Consider the following 18,306-nt stretch of genomic DNA (forward strand, 5'->3'; position numbering starts at 1 on the left):
AGCTTGTTTACGACATCCAACACTTGCAGTTATGTGGTCATACCCTCCAAAATAACTTATTCACATCCTTTCTTTGTAATTCTGACAGGTACTCTCTATGAGCATCCAAAACTAGCATTAATTGAGAAGATATCAACCTAATATATCCTTTCCAAACTGTATTTTATAGTAAAAAATAAATGAATATGGATAAGTACCAATCACATGACAGATTTTTATAAGAACTTGCATATAAGGCAGCTCCATTTTTATGAGGGAAAATTGGGAGGAGAAAACCCTTATCTTGTATTTGGGTATATATGGTGCATTTCTGTGCATGCATGTATGTTTGTTGTAGGTATATTTTTAGCACAAGTGGTAACATACTATATATCTCCTTTTTTATTGTGTTTCTGTGTTTTAGAGATGGTTCTATGTTTGTACCTCCTACTTTTTAAACAGATGCAGTGTTTTGTTATTTGAATAGTACCATAATTTATTGAACTAGGCCCTAAATGGACATAGACATTTAATTTGTTTTTGACATTTTGCTATTATAAACAAGGCTTCTGTGAAGATCCTTACAAATAAACCATTTTATACAAAGTTATCATTAGAATAGATTCCTAAAAGTGTAATTGTTATGTAAAAGGATGTGTGCATTTTTCTTTCTGAGTTACCCTCCTTAGAGGTTTGTTTATTTAACACACCATCAACAATGTATGAGAGTGCCGGTTTGCCTGCACCTCTGCCAACACAGCTGTATTCACTTATTTGGGATTATAGTACTATAATAAAAACACTCCCACACTGACTTTTTTAAAAAGGAAAATAAATAAGAAAGGAACTCTAACAAGAAAGCATGTGGCAAAACAAAAGGCTATCCTGAAGAATTAATTAGCCAATGTAGTCCATGTCTTTATAATGCCGAAATATCTTTGTTACATGTTATATCTCTCCATAGGTTAGATTAGCTATGCAGCTATGTTTGACAGAAAGTGACAATGAGAGCATTTCTTGAAATCATTTTTCTCTTACACGTAAATATATATCTGGGCAAAGGAATTTTGTCTAACATCTGGATCTTTGTCAATCCTATCATTGTATAGAATGATGATATGTTCAATTCATCAATAATTGCTAACAAATTTTGCTACTAGCTCATGCGTAATCAAGCCCTCGGTCCCCGTCTCTCTAAATTAGTTTTAGTTTTAAGACTACAGAAACTAAATATATAATGTTAGGTATTTTTCAGACTTATCTCTGCTACTCAGTGAGAAGCCCCTTTCTTCTTACTCTAACTTGAAAGTCTCATATTGAAGATGAATAGCTTTGAAACTTATTTCTTAAAAGACTTGTTGAATAACAGTGTCGTTTAGAGAACCTGACAAAGCAGTGTATACCATAGAACTCAGAGTGCTGAGAATAAAACCTCTGATTTTTTTTTTTGGTTGTTCAGGAAACTATGGGCAAGAGTGGTGTCTAGTGTGCTTATAGAAGTGATTCTTTGGGTAGGACCACCCACCCCAAAAGTATTTGCTTCTTCATCGGATCTATTTTGGGCCACATAAGGTAGAACACTGCTATGAAGCACTAAATAGATGTAGTCTGAGTTCTATAAAAGGCTTTGTGATGTAGGAGATTGGAAATACGTTAGCATTTGTGAAGAACAATGTTTATGGAGCAATGGAAGATGCTCTTTGTTCTACTTAATGCTCTTAAATGCACTGTGTTGTGTGCTGTCCCTTGTAAAGAAAGATGATGCCACTCAATCAAACACCATTAGCAGAGTTTGCACGTTAAGTTGTTTTTTCCAGCCACAGTAATGAGCTTGTTTTAAGCCACCTGCCCCCCTTTCCTGTCCAGGCCTCTTGAATCCAATGGCACACACTGTGAAACAGCTGCTTAGATTTAATGTTGGAGTGAGTAGCCGAGAGTTATCTGGCCTTTCCAGGGATTAAGCCTTGTAATTGTGGCCTCATTATCACTGGACTATAACCCACCGAGCTCCCTGGCCCCACACCCATAATGTGTTACAGCTCTCTTTAAAATTAGATGACCACGAATACTCTGAGAAAAGTCATGCCCTAGCTAAAGAACAGAAAATTCCCTGTTCTGATTTATAATCTTAGTAATTAAAGACTATACCATCTGGCCCCAGCTTCATTCTGCGTACTTAGAGCAGTACTGAGATAACATGATTTTTACATAATTTTCTTTTTTATATTTAGGGATGCATTTTTTTAGAAGTAAATTACACAAAGGAAAACGCCAGAACTCTGTCTTTGGAAAAGTTATTGCATGTGATGGTAACACCATTCCTGAGCCCCAAAGAACACATCTCTCAACAAAACAAGTAACTATATGGTAGTATCAAACTATATATATATACATATATAGATATATAATCTGTTGCTTTTATGTCAGGTGCATTAGTATAGTGAGACAATATCTAGATAGGAGCCTACAAGTAGTAACTTTTTTAATATTCAGCAAAAGATAAAGTCTATTTCTAAAAACTAACAGCAGTTCATTTTCAGCCACATGATCAATCTTAATTGAGTCGGCAAACAGAACAACAACTTGTGTGTGGTTATACCAAAGGAATAAAACATACCATGTCCTGGGACAAACTAAATGGCTTGTGGACAAAGTGAGTAGAAAATTAAAGGCAAGATAAACATTTTGGGGAGGCGGCTTAGCATAACAGGTACAGACATAGGCTTTGGGAAGTACTGCACTTGCACTTAGCACTGAGGTAAAAATGCTAAAGATCTATAGCAAAACGTGAAATGGTGATTAAGAGCATGGGCTGTGGAGACAAAGTAATGCATTTTTAAGCTCAGCTGCTGATTGTGCAACCTTAGGCAACCTACTTAACATTTCTTTGTTTCAATGTCCTCATTTGCAAAGTGAGGAAAATCTAATTTATCTCATAGAGTTGTACAGGATGGGCATTAAGTGAGATCATTACAGAAAGCTGCAGAGGGTATGGCTCAATAAGTGAAATAGCCTTTTTATAGCAGCAGCAGCAATAGGAATACATGTAAAAAAAATAACCATTCTATATGGGGTTTAATCCCTGACTATGACCTCATTAGTGCCAGATTTATATTTGTAAAACCTTAATGGGAATTTTGCCTGTCTTTCTGGCTCCCTCATTCTTATTCCTACCAGATTCTTCTTGGACTTCATTGAGCCTTTAGATCTCTTGCCCTTTTTGTTTTCTCCCAGTATATGAGCTTCTTCCTAGGCTCACTTCTTTGCCCTTCTTTTCCTCTAATCCATTTCCATGCTGAAATCAAAGTGACTTATCTAAATTATTAGTCCTACCATGTTGCTGCTTTTACAACTACTCATGATCATGGTTTGACATTGGCACTTGGTGGGAAACATCAAAACCTGGTCAAGATTCCTGATAATGAAACTGACCTGCTTTATGAGGAAAAGGGAGAATTGTGAATTGTTTGCTTCTTTCTGGACCTTTCAGGCTAGATGCCAGTGTTTCCGTTTGAGTAGTAAGCGCTTGGCCATGTCAGGGAGAGACTGCTGACAAAGCATCTAATGTGATGCCAAGAACCCAGAAGTACTTATCGCATTTTAATTGATGATGAGTCCCAATGGTTGAGAAATCTGTTGGTTTAGTATTCTTTAATCATAGTATAGTTAACTGAAAAATCTCTAACTTCAAGTGAGGAGACCTTTGTTACTTACTTGCTATGTTATCATGGGCCTATCCTTCCTGCTTTCTGGGCTTCAGATTTCTCATTTGTAATGAGGAAGTTAAACTGGATGTTGTCTATTTTCCTTTGAGTCCTGATAATGCATGATTACTTTGTACTATCTGAGGGACTGAGATTTGGAATAAAAACAATACCTATCATAAAAGCATGTTCTTCCTACAGGAATCTGGCTTTAATATAACTGGAATGGAGTGATAATAGGGATCAATGTAATTAAATGTTTAGCATAAAAATCAAATTGACAGTGTTGCCCATTTTAGCACACCAGACCCAATACACCAGAGAATTAGGAATTTTAACCCCTATCTTTGTTAGTTTGAGTTTTGGCATCCTTACATCCTATAGTGCTGCATGACACCGACTTTTTTTTTTTAATTATACTTTAAGTTCTGGGATACATGTGCAGAACGTGCAGGTTTGTTACATAGGTATACACATGCCATGGTGGTTTGCTGCACCCATCAACCCGTCATCTACATTAGGTATTTGTCCTAATGCTATCCCTCCCCTAGCACCCCACCCCCCAACAGGCCCTGGTGTGTGATGTTCCCCTCCCTGTATCCACGTGTTCTCATTGTTCAACTCCCACTTATGAGTGAGAATATACGTTGTTTGGTTTTCTGTTCCTGTGTTACTTTGCTGAGAACGATGGTTTCCAGCTTCATCCATGTCCCTGCAAAGGACATTAACTCATCCTTTTTATGGCTGCATAGTAGTCCATGGTATATATGTGTCACATTTTCTTAATCTAGTCTATCACTGATGGGCATTTGGGTTGGTTCCAAGACTTTGCTATTGTGAATAGTGCTGCAATAAACATACATGTGCACGTGTCTTTATAGGAGAATGATTTATAACCATTTGGGTATATGCCCAGCAATGGGATTACTGGGTCAAATGATATTTCTGGTTCTAGACCCTTGAGGAATCGCCACACTGTCTTCCACAATGATTGAACTAACTTACACTCCCACCAATGGTGTAAAAGCATTCCTATTTCTCCACATCCCCTCCAACATATGTTGTTTCCTGACTTTTTAATGATCACCATTCTAACTGGTGTGAGATGGTATCTCATCGTGATTTTGATTTGCATTTCTCGACCAGTGATGATGAGCTTTTTTTCATATGTTCGTTGACCGCATCAATGTCTTCTTTTGAGAAGTGTCTGTTCATATCCTTTGCTCACTTTTTGATGGGATCGTTTTTTTCTTGTAAATTTTGTTTAAGTTCCTCGTAGATTCTGGATATTAGCCCTTTGTCACATGGATCGATTGCAAAAATTTTCTTCCATTCTGTAGGTTTCTTGTTGACTCTGATGATAGTTTATTTTGCTGTGCAGAAGCTCTTTAGTTTAATTAGATTCTATTTGTCAATTTTGGCTTTTGCTTCCATTGCTTTTGGTGTTTTAATCATGAAGTCTTTGCCCGTGTCTATCTCCTGAATGGTATTGCCTAGGTTTTCTTCTAGGGTTTTTTATGGTTTTAGGTTTATGTTTAAGTCTTTAATCCATCTTGAGTTAATTTTTGTGTAAGGTGTAAGGAAGGGGTTCAGTTTCAGTTTTTTGCATATGGATAGCTAGTTTTCCCAACACCATTTATTAAATAGGGAATCCTTTCCCCATTGTTGTTGTAGATGTGTGGCATTATTTCTTTTTTTATTTTATTTTATTTTTATTTTATTTTTAGTTTTTATTTTATTATTATACTTTAAGTTTTAGGGTACATGTGCACAATGTGCAGATTTGTTACATATGTATACATGTGCCATGTTGGTGTGCTGCACCCATCAACTCGTCATTTAGCATTAGGTATATCTCCTAATGCTATCCCTCCCCCCTCCCCCCACCCCACAATAGTCCCCGGTGTGTGATATTCCCCTTCCTGTGTCCATGTGTTCTCATTGTTCAATTCCCACCTATGAGTGAGAACATGGGGTGTTTGGTTTTTTGTCCTTGTGATAGTTTGCTGAGAATGATGGTTTCCAGCTTCATCCATGTCCCTACAAAGGACATGAACTCATCATTTTTTATGGCTGCATAGTATTCCATGGTGTATATGTGCCACATTTTCTTAATCCAGTCTATTGTTGCTGGCCATTTAGGTTGGTTCCAAGTCTTTGCTATTGTGAATAGTGCTGCTATAAACATATGTGTGCATGTGTCTTTATAGCAGCATGATTTATAATCCTTTGGGTATATACCCAGTAATGGGACTGCTGGGTCAAATGGTATTTCTAGTTCTAGATCCCTGAGGAATTGATGTGTGGCATTATTTCTGAGGCCTCTGTTCTATTCCATTTGACTGTATGTCTGTTTTGGTACTAGTACCATGCTGTTTTGGTTACTGTAGCCTTGTAGTATAGTTTGAAGTCAAGTAGGATGATGCCTCCAGCTTTGTTCTTTTTGCTTAGGATTCTCTTGGCTATAGAAAATTTCAGGCCAATATCACTGATGAATATTGATGCAAAAATCCCCAATAAAATACTGGCAAACTGAATCCAGCAGCACATCAAAAAGCTTATCCACCACGATCAAGTCGGCTTCATTCCTGGGATGCAAGGCTGGTTCAACATACACAAATCAATAAACATAATCCATCCCTTAAACAGACCAATGAGAAAAACCTGATTATCTCAATAGATGCAGAAAAGGCCTTCAATAAAATCCAACACCCCTTCATCCTAAAAACTCTCAATAAACTAGGTATTGATGGAACATATCTCAAAATATTAAGAGCTATTTATGACAAACCCACAGCCAATATCATACTGAGTGGGCAAAAGCTGGAAGTATTCCCTTTGAAAACCAGCATAAGACAAGGTTGCCTTCTCTCAGCACTCCTATTCAACATAGTGTTGGAAGTTCTGGCCAGGGCAATCAGGCAAGAGAAAGAAATAAAGGGTGTTCAAATAGGAAGAGAGGAAGTCAAATTGTCTCTCTTTGCAGATGACATGATTATATATTTAGAAGACCCCATTATCTCAGCCCAAAGTCTCCTTAAGCTGATAAGCAACTTCAGCAAAGTCTCAGGATACAAAATCAATGTGCAAAAATCACAAGCATTCCTATACACCAATAATAGAGAGCCAAATCATGAGTGAACTCCTATTTACAATTGCTACAAAAAGAATAAAATACCTAGGAATGCAACTTACAAGGGATGTGAAGGACCTCTTCAAGGAGAACTACAAACCACTGCTTAAGAAAACAAGAGAGGACACAAACAAATGGAAAAACATTCAATGCTCATGGATAGGAAGAATCAATATTGTGAAAATGGCCATACTGCCCAAAGTAATTTATAGATTCAATGCTATCCCCATCAAGCTACCATTGACTTTCTTCACAGAATTAGAAAAACTACTTTATATTTCATATGGAACCAAAAAAAGACACCAACTTTTAAAAATTAAAGTGAATTAAGGTTTTATTTTGTAAATATATGCATGGAGATATTTTGATATACCCCAGGCCGTTGCAAAGCTCATCTTTGGGAATTAGCACAAAATGGTTGGCATGAAGATTGTTTCTTTGGGAGTATACACTACTGTGCTTCAATTATTACAAGGAGAGTGCTTCCCAACTTCACCAAGATCCCTTCAATTATTTGTCTTTGTAAACCCTAGATTATAAATAATTTTGATGATTGAACTGTATTTATTAATAGTTTATTTATTGTACTTTATTAAGCAAAAAATACATATAACTGCTAATTAAAGCTTTTAATCATCATGTGATATCCAACATAATTACAAGTTGTTATAATTCTAGCTAAAAGGAAGTATATGTGATATTTGAATTAGCTGTTCTCAGGTAATTGTCAATTTTTTTGTTATGAATTTTGAAACATCAAATATCTTGAAAACTCCCAGATACTTACAGAGCTTCCTTATGATTCACACACTAGAATTTGAGAATGTAATGAATATGTTAGGAAATAATCAACCAAATAATAATTATCATTATGGCTAATATTTATTGGGAAATCACTATGCCAGAACTATATACATTTAATCCTCCTTTAATGCTAAATCACAAAGAAACTAAATTACTTACCCAGAGTCTGACCACTAGGAACTAGTAGGACTTGAACCAGGGGAGGTTTGAATGAATGGGAGTGAGGACTACTGTTCTCAACCCAGCAGTAAGCAATGAGAGAACTTTAATAGATGAATCTTGAAGGAAGTTGAGATATCTTGAAGGAGAGATTCATATTTATACCCGTTGAATTTTAAATTGTTAGAATATGGAAAAGCATCAGAACTGGGGTGCAGAAATATGTTGGGGATGCTAAGACAGAGCTGGGGAAAAGGTGCTAAATTTTAATTTGCAGGTTAGTACCTGAATTTGTGCATTCGAGTTGAAGGTTATGCAAAGGCTAGAAGTTGCACAAACCAATAACTTATTGGTCAGAGCAGGGAGTTCCAACCACCTAACAACATGTTTGGTTTGGGGGGATTGGTAAGTGTGGTAGGAGAGGATATTACCATTTTATGACAAGAGAACCAGGGTACAGGGTAGGGAAATGCATATATACACACACACACACACACACACACACACATTACACAATTGCATATATGGAGTAAACGGGGAGGGGAGGTGAGGAGAAAGGCTCATTTTTAGTTAGCAGCTGGTGCTCTAGAGTTTCAGGATATTTAAACCTCTGTGGATTAGTAATTTGTAGCAATTTTATACCCCTGGATGCCATAAATCCCAGGATATTGAGATTCCAGGGTTAGAACTCGAGCAATTTTAATACAATGAAATGCTGAGGGTGCTGGAGGACAAAAAAAAAACCCACGAATTTGAAAGGTAAAGCTCTGAAAATGTTAAACATGAATCCCCACTTGCACTCCAAGTCAATCACAATTTTAGCCCTTAGGACAGTGGGAATGGGCTTGGGGGTTAGGGAGACAGGCGTGTTGAATAACAGAAAGGGCACCTGGGCAGGCATTTTGGGCCTCCCTCCCTAGCTTTAACTGGGGCAACTCCCAATTTATTTGTTTAATATATTGACGGTTTCTTCATACAGTTTCATTAGATAAAGGCTTTCCAACTTTCAAAGAAAAGGCTAAAATCACTTCCCTAGGGGGGAAGAAAGGATGTGGAACCTCTAAAACGTGTTCCAATAGTTTACCTCAGCCTCTGTCCTTTTGGAAATAGGGGCAGATGCTTTGGCTGGGAGGTTGGGATGGGCCAACTAATAGTTCGGTGTATCAGTCATCCCCTACTGTGAAACCAATAACAACAGCGGCAACAACAAATGATGATAATAGCAGTTACCATATAGGCATCAACTCTGATCTGGCACAGGGCTAAATGCTTACATAGATTGTGCCATGCAATTCTCTATAGCCCTGTGAAATAGGAACTATTATCTCATTTTGCAGATACTCTCTCTTTTGCATCTAAAGGAATTGTGCATGTGGCCTAAATACATGTGAATAAACCAGTCACTTTTATTTATTTATTTTTAAATTTTATTTTAGATTTAGGGAGTACATGTGCAGGTATGTTACTTGGGTATATTGCATAATGCTGAGGTTTGGGGTACAAATTATCCCATCACCCAGAAGTGAGCATAGTACTCAACAGTTAGTTTTTCAACCCTTACCCTCCTCCCTCCCTCCTCACTCTAGTAGTCCCCAGTGTCTATTGTTGCCAGCTTTATGTTCATGAGTACCCAATGTTTAGCTCCAGCTTAAAAGCGAGAACATGTTGTATTTGGTTTTCTATTCCTGCATTAGATCACTTAGAATAATGGCCTCCAGCTCCATCTATGTTACTGCAAAGGACATGATCTCGTTCTTTTTATGGTTGCATAATATTCCATGGTGTACATTTACCACATTTTTCTTTATCCAGTCCAGCATTCATGGGCCCATAGGTTTGTTCGATGTCTTTGCTATCATGAATAGCTGCAATGAGCATGCAAGTGCATGGGTCTTTTTGACAAAGTGATTTATTTTCTTTTGGATACATACCCAGTAATAGGATTGCTGGGTCAAATGGTAGTTCCGTTTTAAGTTCTTTGAGAACTCTCCAAACTGCTTTCCACAGCGGATGACCTAATTTACATTCCCTCCAGCAGGGTATAAGTGTTCTCTTTTCTTGGCAGCCTTGCCAACATCTGTTGTTTTTTGACTCTTTAATAATTGCCATTCTAACTGGTGAGAGATGGTGTCTCTTTGTGGTTTTGATTTGCATTTCTGTGATGATTATTGATGTGGAGCAATTTTTCATATGTTTTCTAGCTGTCTGTATGTCAAAAGGCATTTTTAAATCATATTTTGCAATTAGATTTAAGTAGTTTCTCAGGACTTATTGCGGCTGAAATATGCACCAAGTCGAGGTGATCTATTCCTTTGAACTCAAATAAGTTCAGAAGGACAAATCACGCACCGGGCTCTGAAGTCAGGAATGCTTGTTTGCTTATTCCAAGAGCAAAGTGCTTTATTTAGATTTAAGTAGAAGAAATGTTTTCTTCACAGAAAGGAAAAGTTGTATTGGCATTGCATGTTTGCTTTAAAAGATTTTTATTAATTTGTTCATTCAACAAATATTTATTGGGCACTAACTGTGAGCTCTGAGCCCAGAATCTCACACTTACAAAAGTGAGGAAATGATTTGTCTGATATAAGCCTCAAGCCTAAGAAATTTCTAGAATTATCAAATCCTGGTTTAGGTGGCACCTATTGATTAAGTGTGATTTTTCAGCCTAGTTCCAATCGATATTTAGAAACCCAAGCAGAGTGAGGAGGGTAGTAGAGTTGTAGATTAGAAATCATAGAATTAAAGAACCTTAGAAATAAAGTAACTCATTTCCTGTACTTTAAAAGCAAGAGAGTCAGACAAACATGGGTTGTTAACTGTGTAACCTTGGGCAGGTAACCTCTCTGAGCCTCAGTTCATCATATGTAACACGGGAATAATAGCACCTGCCTTATAAAAATATGGTAAGGATTACATAAGATAAATTATCTAAAGTTCTTAGTGTAGTGTCTGACATATACAACATACTCAGTACATGTTTACTGTTATTGTGATACCTCTTTTCCATGTGAGGGGACTGAAACTCAGTGAAAGGAAGTAACTAGCCCAAAGTCACATAGCTTGATGATGTTAGGACAAATATTAGAACTCAGATCTCTACTAACAGTCAAATATGCCTTATACTACACACCGAGTTTACTCCCTGAGAGCCAGGTCATATACACTTCCTGGACATGTGAGAAATATTTGGGCTAATCCAAGGAGAAGGGAAAGAATGACAAGGAAGTGCCTGACATAAGAAAATAATTCCTGGACTCAGAAAACAAAACAGCAAGGATGAAATAGAGAACAAGAAAGAAATAATTACCAGAAAGTTTACAGAGCAATGTTGGAGCATTACAACGTGTAGTCAATCACGGGACTGATCTCTATTCTAACTCCTTTATTCACTAAAAGCGAAATTGACTTTTTTTTCTTTTTCTTGAGTGTGGTGGTGGGAGGTGGTTTAGAATGCATTTGTGATTCATAGAAGTTACTGTGAATTCAGCTTACTATACAATTTCTATCTGCAAAGCAAGGGAACCCCATAATTGAAGTGAGAATGGAAGCAAGAGTACTGCTAAGATATAAAGAATGATACATTATTAATTTTTTTGAGACATGGACTGCTTCATTTTTTTTTTATTATTATACTTTAGGTTTTAGGGTACATGTGCACAATGTGCAGGTTTGTTACATATGTATCCACGTGCCATGTTGGTGTGCTGCACCCATTAACTCGTCATTTAGCATTAGGTATATCTCCTAATGCTGTCCCTCCCCCCTCCCCCCACCCCCAGGCTGGAGTGCAGTGGCACAATCACAGCTCACTGCAACCTCGACCTCCTGGGCTCAAGTGATCCTCCCATCTCAGCCTCCTGAAAAGCAGGGACTACAGGCATGTGCCACCACACGTGGCTAATTTTTAAATTTTTCATAGAGACTAGATCTCACCATGGTGCCCAGGCTGGTCTCAAACTCCTGGGCTCAAGCAATCCTCCCGCCTCAGCCTCCCAAAGTTTTGGGGTTACAGGTGTAAGCCACTGCACCAGGCCCAGAAATGACAGATTTTAAAAGAATATTGGGCTGGAGTGACACCTCATAGTAGAAGTTGTTGAGAAATTTAGTAAAAATAAGAAAACAATGGCTCAATAGTAAAGTCATGTTGCTATTGCTTCATGTAGCTATAGTACAGTACAGCACTGAGAGAGACTGGTCTTTAGATGAAGATAGTCTTAAAAATTGGAAATATATGAAAAGAGCCACTCTGTTTCTATACTAAAAGGGAAGGTTAATTTATACTTGCCTAAGCAAAAGATGATATATTCTTTCCTAAACTGTTCTTCAGTTTAATGAAAGGCCTGCAATGTTGGTTATTACAAGATTCAAGAAATATTTAGGGGATTCCAGGAGTTTCCTAAAAGAAGCAAGGCCATTTTGCTCAATTTATTACTGCATAGTGCATGACACTCAGACTGGTGCCAGAAAGTCTGACTGGAGTTCCCAGTCCACCACAAGGGATACATTGTGATTGTTTCAGGTGCATTTGCTGTATAAAAAGATTGTTCCAATATTGTACACTTAAAAATTTGTTAAGAGGGTAGATCTCCTATGTTTTTTTAATCATAATAATAATTTTTTAAAAGGTTGTTCCTTTTCTTCATAATTTTGAGTTTGCTAATTTTCCTCCCCTCAAAATAATTACATTTTATTTCAAGTAAAATATATTGGTAACAGCTTGATTGCTTATTCTTTTGATAATTTTCACCTTCACAGGGCATCAGGTACTGTTTATACAGCACTAGACATTGCAACAGGACAAGAGGTAAGTGCTAACGTTCAATCCTGATTTTTATTTTCTTTTATTCATATTTATCAGTTATCTTCTTTGATGGCAACTTCGCCTAAAAAAAATGGGTAGCACTGGGTTGACATAGGTGTTTACTTCCTTGGTGCCCAAAGCCTCTGAAGTGAGTAGTTTACCCGTGATTAACAAAAAAAAAAAAAAAAAAAAGTGGGGGGCATGAGTTTGTGGCACAGGGAAAGAGCTTAGTAAATAAAGAATGTGTATGTTTCACTCTATGTCCCCCAAAATATGAATATTCATGTTTATTATAGTGATGGTAATTCATTCTTGTATTTTAATTGCCATTCAGGTGGCCATAAAGCAGATGAATCTTCAACAGCAACCCAAGAAGGAATTAATTATTAATGAAATTCTGGTCATGAGGGAAAATAAGAACCCTAATATTGTTAATTATTTAGATAGGTAAGTGTTTTGTCTTATTATGTACTTGTATTCTTTGTGGGATGTCATTTTTCTTGGCAAATTACTTTATTTGGGATTCGTTCATTTAACATTCTGCAAATATTTCTCAAATGCTACAGTGTAGTAGAGTATTAGATCTATTGCTAAACTTGCACTCACTTAGCTTTGTCCACATATCAGACACTTGAAGAAACATTTTATGGTCTTGGTTGTAAACATAAGAAGTTTGTATAATTTCATTTTGAGAATCATAGCTCCATTTTGGCAGAAAATAGACCATTGCATATAGGAGGGAGTAGTGGTGTTTTAAACATTACATCAAGTGTTTGTCTGGAGCCAGTACAATTTCTGGGAGTCTAAGTGAAGAAGGCTGACTACAATGGCCCTCTACAATAGCTTTAATGGGTGCTTTGTGATTAACTGACAGTGAGGTCTAGGGAATTCAGACTTTAATCTCAAACCCTTTTCCTAAACCTGGTAATTAATGTCTCTTTATCAGTGGTATTAACACTGTGTTATAAATAGGTATTTAAAGGCAACACTAACTCTTCACTTGTGGTTAACATCTGTCTCATTCAATTTCAAAAAGAGTTTGTTTAGTATCACTGTGCTGTGTTCTCTGGAGGGGATATAAAGAAACTAAATCTAGGTCTTCAACCTCAATAAGCTTAAGATACTGTTTTCTGCTTTTTGGGCCAGGTAGACCAATGTTACAGAAGAAGGAAAAACTGAGAAGAACAAAGAGGGTTAAATTTTACAGTCTTTTTTTTTTTTTTTTTTTTTTTTTTTTTTTTTTTTTTTTTACAGAGTCTTGCTCTGTCGCCCAGGCTAGAGTGCAGTGGCGCGATCTCAGCTCACTGCAACCTCTGCCTTCTAGGTTCAAGCAATTCTCCTGCCTCAGCCTCCCAAGTAGCTGGGATTACAGGCGTGCGCCACCACACCTGGCTAATTTTTCGTATTTTAGTAGAGACGGGGTTTCCCCATGTTGGCCAGGCTGGTCTCAAACTCCTGGCCTCAGGTGATCCACCCACCTTGGCCTCCCAAAGTGCTGGGATTACAGGCGTGAGCCACTCCACCCAGCCGCAAATTTTAGTCTTGATCAGTGTCTCCTAAAGTGTAACTTAGGAACCACCTGCAACAGAGTAACCTAAAGTCATTCTGTGTAATTTTGCAAAAAAAAAAAAAAAACAAAAAAACAAAAAAACACACACACACAGAATGCACAGAATGCATTTGCACTTGTAAAAAATTCAGAATTCTAGGCTGCTTTCCATAAATAATAAGATGAGGACTGTGAGTTTTTGTTTTTAACAAGTTTTCCAGGTGAATTTTATGGACACCACAGTTTGAACACCACTGGATAGAAAATCTTGCTTCACATTGATATGGGTCTTAGGGCAGGGTGGGAACATTGGGTTCATTCCGTTTCCTATAATTCATCTTTCTTGATAAGCAAGGTTTCAGAGAGACCTGACTGTACTGCTAAAAGTGCCTTCAGATGGTGTCAGGTGATTTGAATAACCTCATGCTCTCTTTGCCTGAATTATAGGGCTCTGGTGACCCTTGGCTCCATATTATGATCACTTGGGGTATGTCCCTCAATACCTTCTCAAAGGTAACGGGCATAGCACAACTCAGAGTTGACTTCTATCAGAACTGAGGCCTGGGAATATCAGAGTCCCCAGTTTTTTAGCGTCATAACGCAAAGTCTTTTCTTTTCTTGTCATAGCTACTTGGTGGGTGATGAACTATGGGTAGTCATGGAATACTTGGCTGGTGGCTCTCTGACTGATGTGGTCACGGAGACCTGTATGGATGAAGGACAGATAGCAGCTGTCTGCAGAGAGGTAAGCAAATAGAGCATTTCTAGCTGAGAAGAACACCAAAATTGGCAGTTCTTCATTTCTGATTATTCAGAATGTTTGTATCATCAAAGTAACAATAGTAGAACTTTTCCACTGAAAAAAATTGGAGAGGCCAACTTCAATTTAAATTCTGTCCTAATAGCACTCCCCAGCATCCCCCTCCTGAGCCCCTTGTTTATTTTAGCTGCCTTTTGTGAATCTTTTAGTTCCATTATGCCATTCGTGAGGTGCCATATCTAAACCCACATGCTGTAGTTTCCGTGAACATGGCAAAGAGTGATATTGGCATAGTACTTCTTTCTAACTTGGGGAAGTTTTTACATGATACTTATTTTATCCTGCATGCGTAATATGAGCTATGTAAAATAAATTATATTTTCATCATTTTTAGAAGGCAATTTAAACAAGGTCCTCCCTCAGCCCAGAAAGCAGTTGCTTTCACAGTACAATCTGAACTTCCCTTATAGCCCCCAAGTGGGCCTGACGGTCTGTCTCTTTTCCAGTAAGTGTCATACCCCTAAGGGGTTTCAAACTAAATTAAAGAGATGTTATTATATTTATTTTGTTGAATATTAAAAAACACACACACTTTTTAATGGACTCTCATCTTAGGCATTATAATCTATCTCATTTATTGTGGTGAGGTTTTCTATCAACAAAAGTAGGAACACTGACTCACTGAAACTTGAAAACCAATGATAGAAAAACAAAATTAAGTGATATCAGCTAATCTTTGCTTGTTTTTTTTATAAGTTGTTCACGTAAATTTCCTTCTTCTTTGCTCTCCTCTCATTATCATTTCCCCCACCCACATATCCACCAAACATATATGTTTTCTATTCATGCAATAAATCAAACTTACTACCCTGAGCCTGTGGTTTCCTTCTTCCAGCATTACACTGCAAAGGCATTTCCAAACAAGTGCCTATAGTTACTTCATAGCCTAGGAGTGGTTCCCAAACCTGGCTACCCATTAGAAATAGTTTGGGGCACATGTTTTAAATGCAGATTCCTGGGTTTCACTCCAGAACTTCTGAATCAAATCATGCCATGTAAAATGAAGCTTACCACAGCTATAGAAGACCAAGCTGAATCCTCCAAATAACTGGGCCAAAGTATATTAATTGGTTAGTTTGGCTGTATTATTGATTGGTGCTATTTATCACATTATCATTCTTCATGTCCTAGTCTGATGTGTCAGCCATCATACTTAGCATGTATAATGCTAAGTGGCATCATTGATGTAAATGGTAATGTGACTTTAAAGTGGTGTTGTTAAAGCATTCAGTAATCAATTTCACTTAACAATATAAAGTTATATCCCTGCCCAAAATTTATCTAGAAATAAAACTTAGTATTAAAAATTATTTGTGATATAATTAGAACTTTTTTTTCTGATTTAATAGTGCCTGCAAGCTTTGGATTTCTTGCACTCAAACCAGGTGATCCATAGAGATATAAAGAGTGACAATATTCTTCTCGGGATGGATGGCTCTGTTAAATTGAGTAGGTATTTTGGTTCAGGTGGTGTTAGAGTATCAGGGAATTTCTGTTCTTTTATTGTATATCTTAAGAAGATAATGGTTACTGAAAGTGATTTATTTGAAAGAAGTTACAGCCCAGTTTGAAGTAAAGAATTTTTCTAACACTGTGTTCCTGAATATTGTGACCACATTTTTTGGATTTAATATTTCAGAATTTCTAGTGACTTGTGGAATGAATAAATGACAAATAGCTAATTAGGAAACTGAAAAATTCTGCAAGTTTGAGAAAACAGTGATGAGGGGGAATTAGATTGAAGTCTAGTAAAAATGACATCACGTTAGTCAATTATTTCAGACCTTCTTACAATCAGGACCAGCTGAGACGTCAGTTAACAAAAAGGTATGAGCTAGGCAGTTTTGGAAACTCAGTGTGTAACAAAGGAAGGTACGGCCATATCTGAAAGTGATATATCGTAAAAGGAAAATAATTTGGGCTTATTTTAACTGGCTTTTCTTCTCTGCAGCTGACTTTGGGTTCTGTGCCCAGATCACTCCTGAGCAAAGTAAACGAAGCACTATGGTGGGAACCCCATATTGGATGGCACCTGAGGTGGTGACTCGAAAAGCTTATGGTCCGAAAGTTGATATCTGGTCTCTGGGAATTATGGCAATTGAAATGGTGGAAGGTGAACCCCCTTACCTTAATGAAAATCCACTCAGGGTAAGTCAGAAGAGAAGTCAGGTACTTTATTCCCAGGAAAGAGGAAAGGCCAAATATCATTTCTGGCTTCCACCAAGTGACCAGAATGTGCTCTTTTCTGAGACCAGTAACATAGAAGCACCAAGGTATCATTTTCAAATTTACTGTAAGCTTTTTAAAGTTTATCTTATAATGTCTCAACAGTTTTCCTTTTCTTTTTCTTTCTTTCTTTTTTTTTTTTGGAGAAAGAGTAACTACCCTTTTTTTCTCTTTTTCTCACTTAATTCTTTTTTCCTTCCAACTTTTATTTTAGATGCAGGGGGTACATATGCAGGTTTATTACATAGGTAAATTCCATGCTGTTGGGGTTGGTGTACAGATTATTTCATCTCCCAGGTAATGAATGTAGTACCCAATAGGTAGTTTTTAGGCCCTCAGACTCCTCCCACCCTCCACTCTCAAGTAGGCCTCAGTGTCAATTGTTCCCTTCTTTGAGTCTGTGTGTACTCAGTGTTTAGCTCCCACTTATGAGTGAACATGCAACATTTGGTTTTCTGTTTCTACATTAATTTGCTTAGAATAATGGCCTCCAGCTGCATCCATGTTGCTGTAAAGGACATGATTTCATTCTTTTTTATGGCTACATAATATTCTATGGTGTATATGTTCCACATTTTCGTTATCCAATCCACTGTTGATGGACATCTAAATTAACTCCATGTCTTTGCTATTGTGAATAGTGCTGTGATGAACATACACATGTGTATGTCTTTATTGAAGGACAATTTATATTCCTTTGATTATATACCCAGTGATGGTATTACTGAGTTGAATGATTTATATTCCTTTGGGTATATACCCAGTAATGGGATTGCTGAGTTAAATGATTTATATTCCTTTGGGTATATACCCAGTAATGGGATTGCTGAGTTGAATGATAACTCTAAGTTCTTTGAGAAATCTCCAAACTGCTTTTTACGGTGGCTGAACTAATTTACATTCCCTCCAGCAGGATATAAGCATTCCCTTTTCTCCTGAACCTTGCCAGCATCTGTTATTTTTTTACTTTTTTTTTTTTTTGAGACAGAGGCTTGCTCTGTTGCCCAGGCTGGAGTGCAATGGTGTGATTATGATCTTGGCTCACCACAACCTCCGCCCGCTAGGTTCAAGTGATTAGTGCCTCAGCCTCCCAAGTAGATGGGATTACAGGCACACACCACCATGCCTGGT

The 18,306-nt window shown here is 37.4% G+C and overlaps 1 protein-coding gene across 11 annotated transcripts in view; it reads left to right on the forward strand.

Annotated features, from left to right (window-relative positions):
• Nucleotides 1-18,306, forward strand: part of PAK3 (p21 (RAC1) activated kinase 3) — a 287,576-nt gene that overhangs the window by 239,299 nt on the left and 29,971 nt on the right. For all 11 annotated transcript variants that reach the window (XM_030806496.1, XM_003262197.3, XM_030806495.1 and 8 more), the window contains 5 exons: nucleotides 12,535-12,583; nucleotides 12,915-13,027; nucleotides 14,757-14,874; nucleotides 16,299-16,398; nucleotides 16,901-17,097. In XM_030806496.1, the coding sequence (XP_030662356.1) occupies nucleotides 12,535-12,583; nucleotides 12,915-13,027; nucleotides 14,757-14,874; nucleotides 16,299-16,398; nucleotides 16,901-17,097 (577 nt within the window). The remainder of the gene's footprint in view (nucleotides 1-12,534; nucleotides 12,584-12,914; nucleotides 13,028-14,756; nucleotides 14,875-16,298; nucleotides 16,399-16,900; nucleotides 17,098-18,306) is intronic.

Source organism: Nomascus leucogenys, chromosome X (genome assembly GCF_006542625.1).
Source record: "Nomascus leucogenys isolate Asia chromosome X, Asia_NLE_v1, whole genome shotgun sequence".
Lineage (NCBI taxonomy): Eukaryota > Metazoa > Chordata > Mammalia > Primates > Hylobatidae > Nomascus > Nomascus leucogenys.